This window comes from Panulirus ornatus, chromosome 28 (assembly GCF_036320965.1).
Source record: "Panulirus ornatus isolate Po-2019 chromosome 28, ASM3632096v1, whole genome shotgun sequence".
Lineage (NCBI taxonomy): Eukaryota > Metazoa > Arthropoda > Malacostraca > Decapoda > Palinuridae > Panulirus > Panulirus ornatus.
In genome coordinates, this window is record NC_092251.1 from 4,030,244 (window position 1) to 4,049,877 (window position 19,634).

Sequence of the window (19,634 nt, forward strand, 5' to 3'; positions counted from 1 at the left end):
TAAATCAAGTATTCCCATTCACCAGTCTTTTTTCAGCACACAAATCCACAAGCTCTTCACCATTTCCATTTACAACACTGAACACCCCATGGACACCAATTATACCCTCATCTACCACATCACCCACCTTCATGTTTTATGCTTAGTCCTCTGTTCTTTACGCTATCTCACTAACACAGGATATGGCGAATATGTAAAAGAATATGAATAAATGTGTTTCTCATGTCATTTATGTTCCTTATGTAAATACACCTATCTTTATATATATGAAATATATATATATATTTTTTTTTTATTATTTTACTTTGTTGCTGTCTCCCTCGTTAGCGAGGTAGCGCAAGGAAACAGACAAAAGAATGGCCCAACCCACCCACATACACATGTATATACATACACGTCCACACACGCAAATATACATACCTATACATATATATACACACACAGACATATACATATATACACATGTATGTAATTCATACTGTCTGCCTTTATTCATTCCCATCGCCACCTTGCCACACATAAAATAACAACCCCCTTCCCCCTCATGTGTGCGAGGTAGAGCTAGGGAAAGACCACAAAGGCCACATTCGTTCACACTCAGTCTCTAGCTGTCACATAATAATGCACCGAAACCACAGCTCCCTTTCCACACACACACACATATATATATATATATATATATATATATATATATATATATATATATATATATATATATATATATATATATATATATATATATATTTTTCCATACATATTCGCCATTTCCCGCATTTGTGAGGTAGCATTGAGAACAGAGGACTGAGCCTTAGAGGGAATATCCTCACTCAGCCCTGCTCTCAGTTCCTTTTATTGGAAAAGTAAAACAGGAGGGAAGGATTTCCAGCCCACCCACGACATGCAGGGAATTCGTGGAAATTATTCTTTCTTCCATATCCTCAGGGATAACACCTGTCATACCCAGATATCTCTATGCATCTCCATCATTCATGAGTAAACTTGCCATGCCAGTGCAGTAGTGCATCATGATCACTTTATGTACATTCTGTTACTTTATTTTATGGTACATATCAAATATTACATTTCAATAATTTGATAATATTTCATAGAATAATTTGTGCTTACAATATTGTGCCATCTAAAGTGATCTGTGCATAACCTAATATTTTCAGTGTATGTTTGTAAACTTCACATGGTTTGTTTTAACCTACAGACTTTTTTGTAACCTACAGACATTTTTGTAATATAGTACATACATGTATCTTAAACAGTGAATATTAGTATTGTTGGCCTAATTTAGAAGTGTACCATGTGTATTGTTACTCACATGTTGGAGCACCAGAACCAGGACCCAGAACCAGTTTCTTATAATGTTGATTTCATTTGATCAATTGTTCCAAGAACTTTTTTATGTAAGAAAAGCATAAAAAGTAGTACTTTTGTATATTCAAGCATTCACAAAGCATTGTTTCATTAATTGGGACTATGACAAAAATGCAGTTATAATTTTGATATTAAAAGTATAATGTTTTTAACATTGTGGAACTGGAATAATTGAACACCTAATGTAAAATGGTAAAACTGACATTTTGTCATGAATGTTGAAGTTCTCCACAGAGTAGATTTGTAATGTGTCAGCACCTAACCCATGTAAACTTGAAAGGTAGTGCCTCTTCTATACAACTCGACATAGTTGTTTGATAATTGTTATATGATGTAGATACCATGCCATAGCACAGTTTTATAATTTTGCACCTGTTTCTTGTTGATGGGTTTACAGAATTATAATATAAAGAGTAGTATTGTTTGATTTGCCTTTTCTTTCATCGGTACATGGGAGTTATCATCTACTCAAAAAATACTTCAGATGGACAGAAAAAGAGCATCATTGTATGGGAAGATGATAGTAAAAAGTTGAGAATAATTTTTTAGACTATTAATCTTTACAAATTTCATCATATTAATCTCTTACAGACTTACGTCCGACTAATATAAGGTACACATAACATGGATTCTCAAGGCTTATGAATATGAAGTTTTCAATAATGGAGATTTTCATTTTCACAGTTATTTCTTTAAATGCCTTATCCAAAGAAAAAAGTAACATCATTATTACTCATTAGTCATAAGAAAGCTCCAAATCTGTAGAACCTACAAATTAAAAAGCATGCTCAAAATCATTTCATTAGTTCATACTGAGTAACATACAAAAATAGTGAAAAAATGTGCATTATATATTTCATTAGCTGATGTACATTTTTTCATGATTGCTGTAAACATTATTTACATCATATGGTGAACATAACACTTACATACAAAAATATTTCATATCCAAGCATACAGCTCTTCATATATATAAGTCATCTTCATCCAAGGCATGTTTAGGATCTCATTCAAAACAAATTCATATGAATCCAAGACATTTGTGTGAATTTCATTCCTCTGCAAGTTGGCCATTTGGGAAGCCCTCAGCTCTGTTGCATTTCTAATGACCACATCTAATATCTTGAGGTATGACGATAGTTTTATTCTTTAAGTCTGTCTGCACCTGGAAGGTTAGTCTGAAGCACACTGTCTTGAAGTTCTAATTGACGATGAATATATTCACTGAAATGGCTGTTAGTCATGTCTCGACACAGCTGGTGGTCACGATGATCGCTCCACCCACCGTTTGGTTTTGATTGCTTGGAGGAATTATTAAATAAGCCATGAACTTTGAAGGCTTCAGGGAACAGACTTTGGGCATTTGCTTGAAAATGATGTCTTAATGATTCAACTTCAGATTTAACGTCACATATTTTCTTTTTGATGTGTGTTCCACTGCAGGTATAAATCAGAACACACTGATGTGACAAAGAATGATAAATAATTTGCAACAGAATGATCCAGTAATTAGTAGGCAGAGTTTTCTAACACTAAGGAAATGGGAAGCAGATGAAATAACTCAGCTAGGGAACCTAGAAAAAGGAGTTTGCATATTCCAAGGAAGATTATGAAAATAACCATGATGATATAATTGTTTCAAACTGATAGGGTGATGAGAGAACTTGTAGTCAGAATGGAAGGTGTTGGAGTTAAAATGCAAGAGAAAATTTAATGTTAGGTTTCTTTTTACATGCAAATGCTGTAATGATAACAAGTGGAAGAAGTAAAAATTACAAACACTGATGAAAGAATTAGGAAGTGAGTAGAAACAAAAAGTTGTGAATGCAAATAAAGTAAGGCTGGAGTGTTTCCGGTTGGGCAGGGTTGTGCCAGGAATGGATGAAAGCAAGCAAGTATGAATTTGTACACATGTATATATATGTATATGTCTGTGCATGTATATGTTGATGAGGTGTGTATAGGCATTTATGTGTGTGTGTGTGTGTGTGTGTGTGTATATATATATATATATATATATATATATATATATATATATATATATATGTATATATCCCTAGGGATAGGGGAGAAAGAATACTTCCCACTTATTCCCTGCGTGTCATAAAAGGTGACTAAAAGGGAAGGGAGCGGGGGACTGGAAATCCTCCCCTCTCATTTTTGATTTTCCAAAGGAAGGAACAGAGAAAGGGGCCAAGTGGGGATTTCCCTCAAAGGCTCAGTCCTCTGTTCGTAAAGCTACCTCGCTACCGCGGGAAATGGCGAATAGTATGAAAATATATATATATATATATATATATATATATATATATATATATATATATATATATATATATATATATTTTATTTTTTTTTTTTTTTTTCCGTACTATTCGCCATTTCCCGCGCTTGCGAGGTAGCGCTAAGAACAGAGGACTGGGCCTTAGAGGGAAAATCCTCACCTGGCCCCCTTCTCTGTTCCTTCTTTAGGAAAATTAAAAAAAAAATGAGAGGGGAGGATTTCCAGCCACCCGCTCCCTTCCCCTTTAGTCGCCTTCTACGACACGCAGGGAATACGTGGGAAGTATTCTTTCTCCCCTATCCCCAGGGATAATATATATATATATATATATATATATATATATATATATATATATATATATATATTTTTTTTTTTTTTTGCTTTGTCACTGTCTCCCGCGTTTGCGAGGTAGTGCAAGGAAACAGATGAAAGAAATGGCCCAACCCACCCCCATACACATGTATATACATACGTCCACACACGCAAATATACACACCTACACAGCTTTCCATGGTTCACCCCAGACGCTTCACATGCCCTGATTCAATCCACTGACAGCACGTCAACCCCAGTATACCACATTGCTCCAATTCACTCTATTCCTTGCCCTCCTTTCACCCTCCTGCATGTTCAGGCCCCGATCACACAAAATCTTTTTCACTCCATCTTTCCACCTCCAATTTGGTCTCGCTCTTCTCCTCGTTCCCTCCACCTCCGACACATATATCCTCTTGGTCAATCTTTCCTCACTCATTCTCTCCATGTGCCCAAACCATTTCAAAACACCCTCTTCTGCTCTCTCAACCACGCTCTTTTTATTTCCACACATCTCTCTTACCCTTACGTTACTTACTCGATCAAACCACCTCACACCACACATTGTCCTCAAACATCTCATTTCCAGCACATCCATCCTCCTGCACACAATCTATCCATAGCCCACGCCTCGCAACCATACAACATTGTTGGAACCACTATTCCTTCAAACATACCCATTTTTGCTTTCCGAGATAATGTTCTCGACTTCCACACATTCTTCAAGGCTCCCAGAATTTTCGCCCCCTCCCCCACCCTATGATCCACTTCCGCTTCCATGGTTCCATCCGCTGCCAGATCCACTCCCAGATATCTAAAACACTTCACTTCCTCCAGTTTTTCTCCATATATATATATATATATATATATATATATATATATATATATATATATATATATATATATATATATGGAGGATGGATGTGCTGGAAATGAGATGTTTGAGGACAATGTGTGGTGTGAGGTGGTTTGATCGAGTAAGTAACGTAAGGGTAAGAGAGATGTGTGGAAATAAAAAGAGCGTGGTTGAGAGAGCAGAAGAAGGTGTTTTGAAATGGTTTGGGCACATGGAGAGAATGAGTGAGGAAAGATTGACCAAGAGGATATATGTGTCGGAGGTGGAGGGAACGAGGAGAAGTGGGAGACCAAATTGGAGGTGGAAAGATGGAGTGAAAAAGATTTTGTGTGATCGGGGCCTGAACATGCAGGAGGGTGAAAGGAGGGCAAGGAATAGAGTGAATTGGATCGATGTGGTATACCAGGGTTGACGTGCTGTCAGTGGATTGAATCAGGGCATATGAAGCGTCTGGGGTAAACCATGGAAAGCTGTGTAGGTATGTATATTTGCGTGTGTGGACGTATGTATATACATGTGTATGGGGGTGGGTTGGGCCATTTCTTTCGTCTGTTTCCTTGCGCTACCTCGCAAACGCGGGAGACAGCAACAAAGCAAAAAAAAAAAAAAATATATATATATATATATATATATGCATATGAGTGGATGGGCCAATCTTTGTCTGTTTCCTGGTGTTACCTCACTGTCGTGGAAGATGGCGATCAAGTATAATGAAAAATAAATAATCTTGTAACATATGAAGTACAGGTTCAGGAAATATTTTGAAGTATCTCTAGAACAATTTCTGCTCTAGTAAAGAATAAGCAAGTTAAACTGCTGGCTCTGAGCAACTATTCAAACTCCTGGAAGCAAGCTGGTTAACCCATGTCTCTTGACATTGTTCTAAAACTCCTATCTTTGTTACTTTACTACATAATTCTATTTTATTTCTTGAAAAACCACTTTTCTTACATAAAGAACACCAAATTTAGTAATTCCTTCAGTGTTACATGTATTCTACTAAAAGTACTTGTGATTTGACAGAATAGTAATATATTGTATAGTTGTTATTGTTCCAAATAAAAGCATCTTTCATTGAGATAATTCGAGGTTTTGGCAGAATGTCCTGTCTCTCCACATTCATTATGAAATAAGTCCCTTGTACATTATACCCTAAGAAGATGAAGGGTCCAGCACAGTAAATACTGAGATCCAAAACTGTTTGTGCTGCAGGAGCATGCAATAATTTAATGACCTGAGGTCGAAAATTATCCACCTGCAACTTTACATTATTTTGAAAAACTTTTGCCACTTACCAGCTACCGATGTGGTGGACCCTGGACATTGCAACAGCCAGCATTGCTAGCTTGGGTGTGGAACAAGTCTGGACAAGCCGGAAGAGTGTCCAGTCCCAGTTGTAATCATCAAAGGTGCAGAAAAACTCTTGGCATGATTTTATGATTTTCCAGGCTGCTCTATCTAGTGCATAACCTAGATTATGTTGTGTCACCTGCCAGTTGCCAGTCTCAACCTGTAAAGTTTGCAGAACCTATTTCAAAGACTGGAATTTGTGGGACCACTTTGGTAAATTGTAAAAAAAAACTGTATCTAGCCTGTAAAAGTGAAATTCATTTCTTTGAAAAATTTTGAAATAAGCTGTGTAATGTGCAAAGGAATTCAAAATATCATTGCGAATTCTATGATAGAATTAAAATCAATTATTTTGTGGCAGAAATTTTTGAGGACTTTGTCCTTTGCACTTGACTTTCTAGAATCACATGATGCAGATTTTAAGGAATATTAAAAGATGATTGAAGAATCATTGAGTAAATAGCAAATAAAGATGAAAACGGCATGGAAAACAGGAAAAGACAGCCAAAGTCTCACAAGCATGCTGAAGATGTGGCCTTTCACTTTTCTATAGTTTCCGAGAGAGATGACCTGGCAGTGGTGGCACAAAAAGCTCTTCTCATGTAAGAGCAGTCGTAAGACATGGAGGAGGTCTGGGGCCACGTAATGATCCTCCTCAAGGAACACCACCCATCCTGTTGACTGTTGCATCATCCGCAATCCCTCAAACACTCTGCAGCATAAGCAGATCTCCTGCCTCAGTGACTGGTCATTATGAGGCAAAGAGGGGATGGTTAAAGGCTCATTCAGGGAGACTTTATAAGCCAAAAAGGAGTAGGGCATGTTCAAATGTTCATCTGGAAAGGTATCAGTCATGTGCTGCAGTAACTCATTTGGAAATTTCGTACTCTACCATGTGAAGGAAATGTACTAAGTAGAAATACATTAAGGCTTTGTTGTAAAAACTTATTTCTCATGCTGACACTGAACAGGCAGAATAGAGCAGGAAGCCCTGAAGTAGTCTTACTTTTGGAAAGACAAAAATCATGTGTTGGAGTCAGTGGAAGTAGAAATAAGAGTAAGGACTTTATTGGGAATATGTTGCTCACAAGAGTCTGTACTGATGGATCCAGAATAAAGCAAAATAGTACAGTAAAGAATTTTTTTCAAACATTTACTTGTGTCACTTGCATGATTGGACTGAATGTGGAGAAAACAGTCAGAAATTTTGTATAATTCCATATCATTTTTCCAGTTAATAGTAAAAAATTTTTAATGAAGCACTAAAAACTGATTTCTAGCAAATGGTAATTTTGATTTAAAGGAATATGAAATTTCACAATAAGATATGCAAGGAAGGCTGAAAATCGCTCTCAAGATCACATATGAAATAATTAGACTATCAATGCCTACAATCATTTTCACCTCACTAGTGCATTAAAAGTGTTAATACCAACTTGAATCTATGCTACTAGATATCTGAATACTGGGAAATGGACAAGATAAGACCTGCTTGTGACTTTCAGATAATCTGTCATATTTGGTTCTGTGAATCTAATTTCCAACATACCTCACCTTTACATGATGACCATTATTTTCAAATAGGATTTTATATCCACAAAATTTAATCATCAGGCTTTCCTTTTCTATCTCTGTCTACTTCATTTCTTTCCAGCTTTCTCTTTCACCCTCATACCTGTTTATCTTCCACCACCAGTGATGCTTGATCTGGGTAAAAGCTGCCTCTCTGTAGTGTCCATACGTGTCTTGCTGTCCAATGCACATGTGGCCATTGAGTATCCTTCTGGTGAAGGAAACAGGATGATGGAAGGAAGAAGGGATGACTGATGACAGGAATGAGTTGAGAGGGACTTGTGTAGGAGAGGAAGGTGGAATGAAAATGACTGGGAGAGAAAGGTTATGATGGACAGACATACTTTGAACATTATCGTATACAGATATTCTACTCATTACAGGTCACTCTTAAGTGTCAAATCTTTCTAAATAGTATGCAGAGAGGCCTTTGTCATTACACATGAATGCAAACCAACTGCTCTTACCCTACCAGTCTGAGTACAATGTATACATTTGAGCACCTGTGTAGAGCTATGGATGGGTTCATTACCTTTGCATATAGGATAAATGTACGAGTTCTGTATTCATATATGATTTGGTAAGTATGCATTTACATAACATGAAACGTATATACAGTACTTACTAGACCAATAGTGTCATCATGTACTGTGGACGTCCTAAGGTAAAGTGATTATTTCTGATCCTTTCCCACCAATTTATTCCCCTCACATTGTTTTCTTATTTCTCATCGTATAAGTCTGAAACAACTCAAGCAATCTATTCTCTTATGCAGATTCCTTTAATTTCTGATTATTTCATGCCTGCCTTACTTTCTTCAACCCTTCAATCATCCCCATTATCTGTTTTACTTCTCAGCTCCCTCATTCTTTTCAATACCTTCCTTACACCCTATGTCTTACATAAGGTTCGGTATATATGCTTCTGTATGTGAGCACAATTATTCATCTCTCTCTCTCTCTCTCTCTCTCTCTCTCTCTCTCTCTCTCTCTCTCTCTCTTATTCATCGTCTGACCTGGTAGCGTTCCAGGCACAATCTCTAGGATCAGTTCCGGGAAACCTCCTTGGATGCAGCTGGATGGAGAAGGGGAAGAAGATCTGAAGAACCCGGAAGGAGGTGATGTTCCTGACAAAGTCGTTGATGGCGGAGTTCCACAGGTCATGGCTAAAGATCACTAAGGATTCGTTTATTCCTTGGACCGCCTCCATGCTCTCCACCAGGTAACGAAGATTATCTAGCCGCTTGTGCACCTGAAATGGAAAACCATATACGTACTTTGACGATGTCGTCTACTGGAAAACAGTAAGAGTGTCCTAGTTTCCTAATCTATGTGGAGGATATCATTCTAAAGAAGCTGAAGGCAATTGAAACAATGAAGCAAATCCAGTTGGCTCGAAGAGATCGAACCATCCAGCTCAAGAAGCCGCGTAATGCATTGACCTCAGCTTCAGTTCAAATTTAAGAATAACTCAATAAGAGAAAAATTATATTAACTGCGAACTCCCAAAATAAAATGAAATGCACTAAAAACTGAAAAGAATAATGGCTTTTAACCTACTTGCACTAGTAGAACGGTCGTGTTCGGAAGAACTGGACCGAACACTTCCTCATTCAGAATCTCCTGTGCTTCGTTTACTTGTCGTACTCTTTCCACCACGTTCTTGATCTGTTCCCCCGTCAGAGACACTTCCATTTTATCAACTTCGTGTGAGATTTTAATTTTGCTCTCCTGTACGGGTGTAAGCGATTGGGATAATTAGGGCAGGGTAGATCACATAACACAAACTATGTATGCATCTTATATGTTTTCAATAGAGTGGCTGTTACCTGATTCATATATAAGAGAATTTTTTTGCGAAGAGGGGAGGTATTTGTTTCATTCATCTTATGTTTTGAAGATTCTTGTTTAAGCGTTGAGTTACGTTCATCGTTTGGGATTTTCTCAATTTCCGTAATTATAATCTGGTTTCCTGTTGCAAGCATTTTCATATCCTGATCTGGTATCCTATGCTTTTCCTCTGCAAACATATTTTCCTCTTTTACTTGCATTTCTATCTCTCCTTCTGAGGATAGATATGTTGTTTCTTTATGTACAGCTGTTTTTAGTATGCCTTCGGTAAGTATTTCCGTTTTTTCAAACTGTGTCTCTAGTTTTCTTTCTTTCTGCGTTTCTTCCCCTCCTTCCTCAATCATAATTGTTGTCTCTGCCAATATTTCTTGCTTACTGTCTCTTGGAATTCTCGGCTTCTCCTTCAGCGCTGTCTTATTTTCCATTAACATCGTTTGGGGCTCTAGTGCCTGTGTTTTCACTGCTCCGTCAATCGGTACTTTTGGTTCTGATGGGACTTTCGTTTCTTCATATTTCCATATGATTGCTCTACCTTTGGGTAACACTGACCTTACCGATGTTCTTAAACCTTTCATCCCCTCGGGAACCTTTGCAACCCCTCGGGAATTCGATGCCACTTCTTGTGATACTCCCTCTGGGATCATTGGTCCGACGGGATTGGTTACGTTATGGATATCTTTTAAGGTTTTGTTTGGCTTTGCATCTTTATTCGCAATTTTTCTCCTTTTCTTCCTTGCATGTTCCCTCAAGCCTTTCATCTTTCTTTTCCGCCTTGTGATCCCCTTATTATCCTTCCGTTTCACTTTCTTCTCTTGTACAGCTGCAGCATCCACGGCCGTGTCTTCGGTCACCCGAGCTTTCATGCGCTGAAAAAGTGTTTTTAGTTCTTACTCTTAATTTACACTTTGACATTATGATGTACACCCTCAGACTATTACGTCCGAACATGGTATAATTCATTAGAGCCACAGCTTTAGGAAAAGAAATAATTACAGGTGCTCTGAAATCTTGATAAAGACGGAGGAATTTATGCTATGAGCAGTATGTAGGCGAGTTAAAGTGAATTTGATTGCCTGGTATTCGGGAAAAAGAAAAAATGCAACAAAGGAATCCTTACTGGTGTACTCTGAGCTGGCTCCTTTGCATCGGCGTTTTTACTCTTATTTTGTACAGTTATAGCTTTTAGCCTCACTGCTCTGTCCGTCTCAACGTCGCCATGGGAATCATCCCGCCTCCAGATGGAGTTCCATTGCTTGTAGCCTGGCTCTTCCTGTGGGGGCACTGGCTGCATACTTTTGAAGTTCGTCCTTCTGTTAGAGGTGAGGAGAGAGAGCTCATGATCGATGAGCGTCATCAGCAGGAGCCACATCACCGAGAGCACTGTGACGAAACATCGTAGCCATCGCCGCAATTGCTGTCGCATCCTCGGACCTAAGGTGGGGACAAGGAGATCGATAGTTGAGCTCGAAGCTCAGAATCTTATAATGTATGATAGTTGAAATCCCTTAAATGCAGTTATCTTCGTCTCTGAATCGGTGACTTTGAGTTTTTAGCAGGGTAGCCGATTTTTTTTTTTCCTAGTTACGATCATTTAAACACAAGAGCAGTATATTTTTTCTTTCGACCGTGACGATACAATACATTCGATTCTCTGAAAAATGATAATGATGAAGAGAAAATGTTTCTTTAGCAAGATAATTATGATAATGATTGTGATGTTAATGATAATATTACTGATACTACTACTACTACTACTACTGCTACTACTACTACTACTACTTATACTACTACTACTACTAATGATAATAACGATAATAGTAATATCAATGATGGTCCTAAATCTTCGGACTGTCTGCTTCATCTTTGCAAGTCTTTGAGATTCTCCTGGTGCACAACAGCTTATCAAAAGCTCACCTGAACCACGGTAAAGTCATAAACTTTCCAATGATAGACGATCAAGTGTCGGGTTGACATCCCACATCTGTCTATACATACGTAATCGACTAAACACTTGTTCGCACACTTGTGTGTATAAGTGTAGTCAGAAGGACAAAGTGATGGTATAAGTCGGTGTGATAATGATTCCGTTGGTCTAGGCGGTATTTTACATGGGCGTATCAGTGGTCATTTCTACGGAGTAACAGTACATACGTGGGTGTGTTTAGTGGTCAGTTGATTTGGGTAATGGTATACACAGGGTGTTTGGGATGGTATGATCTACGCGGGCAAGTGATTAAAGGGATGGGGAGCATTGTGTATTTCAGAGGGGTATGTAGTACATCTGCTCTCTAGTAATGGGAACTGTGGGTGATACAGGCCTTTAATGGATGACGTGGATGAATATACATATGAGCGTGATGGATGACAGTGGTGGATAACTGTGCTAGGGTAGTGTAGAGAACAGACTGTACGTACAAGATATAGTAATTGAAGCAATTACTTATTTGTTCTGTAGGGCTTTTTTTTTTTTAACACTCGTGGGTCCTCATCTCTTGACCATTCTCTACCATCATACCACTTTTGACATCTCTGTACGCTGGTATTGTGTGTGTGTGTGTGTGTGTGTGTGTGAAATGTTAGCCCTCTCTACAGAAAGACATGATTTTCGCCCTCTTAAGAAGTCTTGGGCACAGCCATAAGTAGTAGTAGTAGTAGTAGTAGTGGTGGTGGTGGAGGTAAATATAGTGCCAATGATTGTAGTAGCAGCTATGGTAGCAGTAGAAGTTGTTATGTCAGCTCAATACAACTGAACTGAAACAGCAACGGGTCATTGATTCTAACGAAGCTGTCTGTGATAGTGAAGGAGAACACGCTGTTAGTACTGTTATTATTGCTGTTGTAGTTAGTTGCTGTAGTGGTTGTCGTGGTTATATGTAGCCCTTGTCACGGTGGTCATGATATTACATCCCTGATGACGAAGACGACGGTAACGCGACAGACGCGATATTAACGGTTGACCACAAGAACACTGTCATCAGTTTCAATAGCAACATCAGAGGTGATTTTTTTTTTTTTAGTCGTAATGACTGTTACTCTATGATGGTAGTCGTTCGTACGAATAACAAAAAACAATGATCAATTCGTAACGAAGATAGATAGTCAATCCTTCTATTCATATCCATCAAGTCACTAAAAGTATGTGGAGAGTGAGAGTGATTTGTCGTTCCATTTCTGAATCACGAATGAACCAGTCTGCTCGAAACCTGATAAGAGTCCACTTGCCTCTTTCCTCAGCGTTTCTGTTAACCATACCGTGGCCACTGTGGAACCAAGACTGTACACCTGAGCATTTAACACATGTTCGTGAGAGAGTATGGGGCGGGGGAGACCGATGGTCGGGGGGGAAAGGGACGTGTATGAGAGAGAGAGAGAGAGAGAGAGAGAGAGAGAGAGAGAGAGAGAGAGAGAGAGAGAGAGAGAGAGAGAGAGAGAGAGAGAGGAAGGGGGTACAACGTGTCATATGGGATGAGGATGGGTGGCTAGACAGGTAGGTGAGGGGAGAGACAACACCTGTGCTATGGGCAGATGTTCAGAGCTAAGGTGTTCTGATGAGTCTTGGTCAGGATGACAGAGTCGGGGAGAGGAACAGATATGGTGACGGACAAGAGTAGATTGTTCACGGACGCTTTACGTAAGACAGACGTATGTCTGTCGGAGTCTCGTGCGAGAGACTATATAATAATCCAAAGACAGCTGGAGGAGTCATACGTTACGAACCCTTCGCGTCGTAAAACGTTTTTACTATCCACGCAACCCGTGTGGAGCAGACCCATCCACCCCTCTCCGTATGTACTTTTCGAAATAGGTCTCAATCTCATTTCAAAAGAATAACTCACGTCAATATTCGCATTATACGCAAGAAAAATTCAGAGTTAGAGGCAACAGCACCAGAAGGAAACTATGATATGATATTTCTAAATCTTGATTAGATATCAAAACTAAGATTTCCTTGCCGAGTACGCAATGCAGTAGTGATACAGCAAATAAGGCAGGTGGTGGTGTCTTGCTCTTCGTTAAAGCTCAATAGTGACCAATCACCAGAAATTAGTAACGAACACAATTCTTTCATCGAAGGAGATTCGCATAATGCCGGTAACAAAGCGGGAGGAATTCCTTTGCGATATGTCCAAGAGCGGGGACTGCACCTAAATTTGATTGTTAGTTTCGAAATCCAATTAGTCGAGAAACCTACTCGCTGGCTGGCAAGACTATGTCAGATTCGGTTCTTCCTACAGATGAGGATCTCGTTCATAGTGAAACATTTGGTAAGGGCGGTTACCAACACATTACTTTTGACATCATAATGTATAATGTATTATAATGCTCCCTGTGCTTGAACATCTGTGTCTGAACTTTTGCGTCCTTGTTTTGCATGGCCAGTCCGTCCCTTTTGTCAGTGTTTCACATGCGTTTGTTTATGTTAGCGGCTGGATTAATTTTATGAGTATCTCTCTGAGACTGGAAACCTTCGGTGTGCCAACAGACCACCACGAGACATGAAAATCCAGTCCAAGAGGAGGGAAAAAACACAGCAATTGTTACTTACGTTTTTTTTTTCCTTCATCCTACGTCTCTCAGGTTCAGCACTATGGGGGCACGACTGTGACATTCTGCAGGAGGCGCTGAAGAGATACCTGGGCATCATGTTCTCTTCCCCCGGAGCTGCCAAGGTAAATAATACAGACATGTAGGAATGGCCAATGATATGGAAACCAGTGTACAGTACTGAGAGACAATGGACAATGCCTCAGGAGATAATTTACATAATCAACTTAACACGAGGGTAAATATGGAAAACAGGGTGGTACGGAATCACACGGGTTAAAGTCCCGACTTCACTAAACTTTTCTTCAGATAGTGTGACTCTCGGTCAAGCTCAAGCCCTAACCCGTTTCTTTCCATACCACCATGTTTCCCATATGTGCCACGATGATAAAAAGGTGACTATATTTATGGCTAGTTACTCTAAGCAAGGAAATGCTAATGGGTACTCGAGATTACCTACGTGTTAGGCTTGTCTCTTTTATCATTACTGGATCTTCATGACACTATTGACACCTTGATAACCGAGAGATAATGAGAAAAATCTTTTATCTTGATCATGACAACAATATCCAGATAACTCGAACAACACTAGGTACGACACTGACATCTTATCGCATTCTGCAGGTGGCTTTCGACCAACTGTCACCATCTTTTCAGTAGAAATAACATAAGATTACGTTTATAAAATGCGCTAGTTTTATCTGTCTTCCTCATTCGTACCACTTGACGCCATCCCGTCCCTGTGTGACCGTCCAAGGTTTGGGGGAGTAATTCTATGCAAGACTTTGGTGTTTCTAATCACAGTTGGAGCGGACAGCTTATCGATTACGACTTTGAGGAAACCTAGTTGATCGTTACTGAGAGTCTGATAAGCTGGAAATGAGTAAGAACCTCCCCACTCTTGTTCTCTCCTTCTGCTCTTAGATTCTCGTTTGAAACAGGTAAGAAAGACCCACGATGTCCCCTTCACTCCCTTTGTATTTAAAGAGGAACGCCGCCCTAAATGTATCCCTCTCTTCCCTCCAACTTTCCCATCCCTTCCCGTTGGAAGAGAAGAAAACCCTTTCAATGCTCTCCTGTCATGCGTCCTCACTTCGCTTCTCCTTCAGGCAGAGGGGGACAAGTATTTTCCATGACTGGAGCCTCCAATGTCAAAAAAGAAATGACATAAGTGAAATATGTAGTTGTGATGCAGGCACATATGTTCTGTGTACAGGAGAATTCCAAAGGAAATACAGTAAGGATGAAACAGAGGCCCATCCATCCTCCTCCACCAGGCTGTCAGTCTAGATGCTTTGGGCGAGGGTACAATCTCTTCTTAAAGCATCTGGAGAATCCTGCATGATCTGGAAACATTCTCCCAGCTCCTGGTGCCTGATGCCTCCGCCTACACCATCAAATTCACTGAGATCAAGGACTTCCCAAGGTTCAAATACAGGTGTGTGTCTAGAAACTCCTGCAGTAGTGAGGTTTGAGGGGGATATGGTGTTCAACAGGCAGTGCTGTATTCAGTACCGTGAAGTGACATGGTCGCAACTGGAAGCACGACTTTTAAATTAGTGTCTTTCATCTGTTCATTCAAAAGCTAATAATATTTTCTTGTGTCTCACAAAGGAAGGGCAACTCAGCATCATTGATCACAACACTGTGGTTAACAGTTTGTTGTATTTACTTTCACCTTAGCCGTAGTTCCTCTGCAGGCTTTGTCCACTGACTGTGGCCAGGTACGTTAACAGTATGTTAGTCATACTCTCCTCTTGCTGGATGCTCAACCGCATCAGGTTCGGCACAGAGTGGCATGAGTACAACGACAGCGATCCCCAGGACTTCGATGGTGAGTTCGGTCTCCTAGGTAACCCAAAACCAGTAACGGAGTTTTAGACGGGCGATGGCATCGTATGTTTCCAAGTTAAACGAGTACTAACGAAGAGACCGTCTATCTCAAGTGATTTTAGTTTTATGAGCTGTTGAAAGCCTTCCTTAATCAGATAGTTTTCACTGATGACTTTAAAGATCGCCATTCCTCGGTCGCTAATGTTCCTCAGCAATGGAGGGCATACTCTCCTCTGATATTATTCTGGGTGAAATATGAGCTTTCACAAGGAGCTGCTGAATGCTTCATATCAACTGGACTTAATTTATCGCAAACCAAGAAGAAAATAGTCATCCATATCAAACTTGGATATAGTGAAATTCAACGTATTTTGCTGCTTCAGTATTAGGTTTATGTTATGGGTCTTATGCAGTCAACCTGTTAACCTGTCATTGAAACGAACAACCCTCTAAATATGGGTTACTATCTCTGCATTGACAACATGTTGGAACTGTTTTACCTCTGGCTTCTAATCAGTCAACAGGAACAGTACTTATGAAAAGATGAGGAAAACTTCAATGTTTTTTTTTTTTTCTGGTAACACATGTAGGTAGCCAAGTTTTCTCTGGATGTATACTATTTCTATCAAATGTTCTTAGTAATTACCAACTTGTACGAGGAGGGAGTTTACACCCGTGGGGCCCTAACTCTTGGACAGGGAACCTGTATACTTTCTTTTCCTTGTCTTGAGACCATGTTTTACAAATTTTTTCATTTATCTTCCTTTTCTTTCGTATCTACCAACAGGGACAAACAAGCAGAAAGAGCTGGTGTTAGGTGGGGAGGCGTGCCTGTGGGGCGACTTCCTTGACGTTGCAAACCTCACCCCGCGCACCTGGCCCTGGGCGGCAGTCGTCGCTGAGAAACTTTGGAGCTACGCCGAACACACTGCGAGTGCCCATGACGCCGCACCTAGGCTAGAGGAGCACCGCTGCAGACTCTTTGCCAGCAGGGGATACCACGTCGAACCCGTCGGCCCTTCCTTCTGCAGTTGCCGATGTAGGTTCAAATATCAGTCGTTTATACTCCTTTCGTTAAGCTACATGATTGGCGCGATATGTAGAACTTTCACCAAACTGGGTATATTTTCTGGCCCTTTCTTTTGAACAAGGAGCATTTTCCACACACAACAGTTTTCAGCTGCATTGCTTGGGCCCACGCTACATACACACACACAGTCTGAGCTGGTTCGCCGGCACAAGCACGCGGGCCTAAGGAATTTGGAGCCAGTCCAGGGATCTATATTCGACTTGATTACACCTCCAGTTTTTTTTTTCTTCTTCCTTTCCTTCTCGATCGCAACAGAAAATGCAGCAAATTTGATCAGAGATACGTGCATGACTGGGTTTTCGAACCCCGGGATTTGCAGACATGCAACAGTAGTTAGAGTGACGAATCTGTGTTTTTTCAGAATGTATGGTTGACTTCCTTTGAAGGTTGGAGTAGGGTAGAGACCGCATACAACAGCCGGTGTAAGAAGTACCTGCTGAAATACATCGTAAACACGAACTCGCTTATCGGTCTGTAACCTTGGGGGTTGGGTTAGCAACAGCTACGAAGAACCTACGAGCGCTGCTTCTTATCGTTCCAGTGATCCGACATATGGCTACAGAAAATGCGGAGGCGAAGGAAATATGATATCAGCACCATGATATGTATCGTTCCGGCAGGCTGATGAAGAACTCTGGTGTTGCACTTGATTTATCACGAAGTGCATTTCTATAAACAGCTGCGGTAAAATCTCTCGGTTGATGGATATAGCTTGATGATGATGATGGTCATTAGCTGGGACAAAAGCCTCACCAAATCAATCAAGGCGAAAGAAGAGCGATCACAAACTTTATGCTTTGAGACCAGTTCGATGACGTAGCTAATGAACATTTCTGCGAAATTTGTAAATATAGAACAACTAAAGGTCACAACGTACAAATGGACAAGAGAATTATCACAAAGTACGTAAAGAACTGTTTCCATGGTATAAGGGTTGTGGACGAAGAGGGTAAACTGTCCGAGTAGACAGTGAATCAGGGTGGACAGAGATGGCGCCCTACGAATATAGAAGACGCTCTCTCTCTTTATATAAAAATTGGTGATTAGCCATAACAACAGGTGGCTACTATAGATGTAGCATTTCCCAAACAGGGAGCAATTGGGTGAGTCTCAAGTCCACAGCTGAAATACAACGTACTCCGTTACGTTGACCCCTCTGCCATTCCCACTAACAGCGAGACGACAGGTTACGAGCGCGGGTCCTCATCAGATGTGCCCTATCTTCTACCTCAAGTAAACATGCTGTCATTCTCACATATCCGATGAATCTAAAGTCCGCTGAACATCTGCAAGGTTCACATCTCGCCTGTTCATCTTGACCATGACTGCTTCAGAGAATCCGAGGAGGAGCACAACCATCGTTTAATCCCGTCGTGTGAAGTGTCTGTCGTTCTTGTGCATTCATTACTATAATTACTGTTTTGATGAACTCTTATCATTCTTGTTATCATCATCATCATTATTACAATTATATTATCATTAATATTATTATCTTTATCATTATTAGTACTAGTAATGTTCAGTATTGCATTACTATCGTAACCATTGTTAGTACTGGTATTAACACCAGTAATTATGAAATTATGGTTAACATTATCATCAAAGAGACGGCACACTCGTAATGTAATGTATCCCCCGCTCACGTCTACAGGCGTGGCAGTCGGAAATGCCTTTCTAAATTACTTTGAATTTCAACATGTAACATAGCATAGGTGGAGTCAGGTAACACATACATACGCATATGTATAAAAGGTCACATGATGGACCTCATGTCCTACTTCTCCTTTCATATGTTCTCATTGGGATAGTTCCATTATGGTCATGAGATTCTCTCCCTTTCTCTAAGTGCCCAGTGATCCGCCGGTTTGCTCTGAACATGAGACTGTCAAATCGGATTCTGCTCTGTCTCTCCTCGTCATGAAAGAGCCATGCACACGTATCTTTAACCATGATCTTTAGGGGGCAGAAAAACCCCGCTACTCTCACTCAGTATTTCCATCTAACATTCACGTCATGGTGTTCATACGAATTTGTAACCACGGGCAAAACAATATACATTTTTTTATAGTTTGGATATTCCAATCACGAACAAAGGCCCACATCAAGGTCAGGCCTTGGTTGAAATATAGAGAGAATGATGAAATGGATAAAGAAAAGACAAGGGAAACTTTTCACGAATTTTGGAAGAAGTGTAAAACCTGTCTTTTGAAACGTGTTAACATGATCGGTTTTGAATATCAGTGACCTACGTCATGAAAATATCAAAAAGGTAAATGACAAGTTGGAAGACTATCATGTTTTCCGTTGCTACGTGCCCAAAACATCACGTGTGGTGAGGTTCAGCGATGGGATGGTAAAGCCACCATTTATAAACGCCACACATTACGTACACCAGTGTCCACCACAGCTTCCGGTACGTTAAGGACGCTAACGCTGCGGAGTCGTGAGACAGGTTTGCATTCTACCTAGTACTTAACTCCCTTGGTTGTGACTATCTTCTGCTACTTTTCGATGGTCAAGTCGAAAATAGTGCTGAAAATCAACAAAAGGGGTAGGGGG

General features: G+C 40.1%; 1 protein-coding gene and 1 long non-coding RNA gene across 3 annotated transcripts; one reads left to right on the top strand and one right to left on the bottom strand.

Moving 5' to 3' along the window:
• Window positions 1-488: 488 nt before the first annotated feature.
• Window positions 489-11,032, bottom strand: LOC139757766 (uncharacterized). Of its 2 annotated transcripts, none has more exons than XM_071678548.1 (8): window positions 10,725-11,032; window positions 9,586-10,473; window positions 9,317-9,487; window positions 8,773-9,008; window positions 7,861-7,965; window positions 6,702-6,897; window positions 6,131-6,345; window positions 489-2,820 (listed from the first exon to the last, which is right to left on the bottom strand). In XM_071678548.1, exons 1-8 carry the CDS (start codon window positions 11,028-11,030, stop codon window positions 2,526-2,528), a joined length of 2,412 nt encoding a protein of 803 aa, XP_071534649.1. In that variant the 5' UTR covers window positions 11,031-11,032; the 3' UTR covers window positions 489-2,525. The 2 variants fall into 2 exon arrangements, with proteins under 2 accessions (XP_071534649.1, XP_071534648.1); XM_071678547.1 differs by having other exon boundaries at window positions 7,861-7,968.
• A 2,709-nt stretch (window positions 11,033-13,741) lies between these two features.
• On the top strand, window positions 13,742-16,899 carry LOC139757771 (uncharacterized). The gene is made up of 3 exons (XR_011714704.1): window positions 13,742-13,872; window positions 14,186-14,277; window positions 16,773-16,899. It is a non-coding gene; the product is annotated as an uncharacterized lncRNA (long non-coding RNA).
• Window positions 16,900-19,634: the final 2,735 nt, after the last annotated feature.

Coding starts and splice junctions, on each gene's coding strand:
- LOC139757766 (XM_071678547.1), bottom strand. CDS start 11,030: ATGCGACAGCAATTGCGGCGATGGCTACGATGTTTCGTCACAGTGCTC. Junction 9,488..9,585: donor TTCTCTTATATATGAATCAG/GTAACAGCCACT, acceptor ACACCCGTACAG/GAGAGCAAAATTAAAATCTC. Junction 9,009..9,316: donor CGACCGTTCTACTAGTGCAA/GTAGGTTAAAAG, acceptor TTTCCATTTCAG/GTGCACAAGCGGCTAGATAA.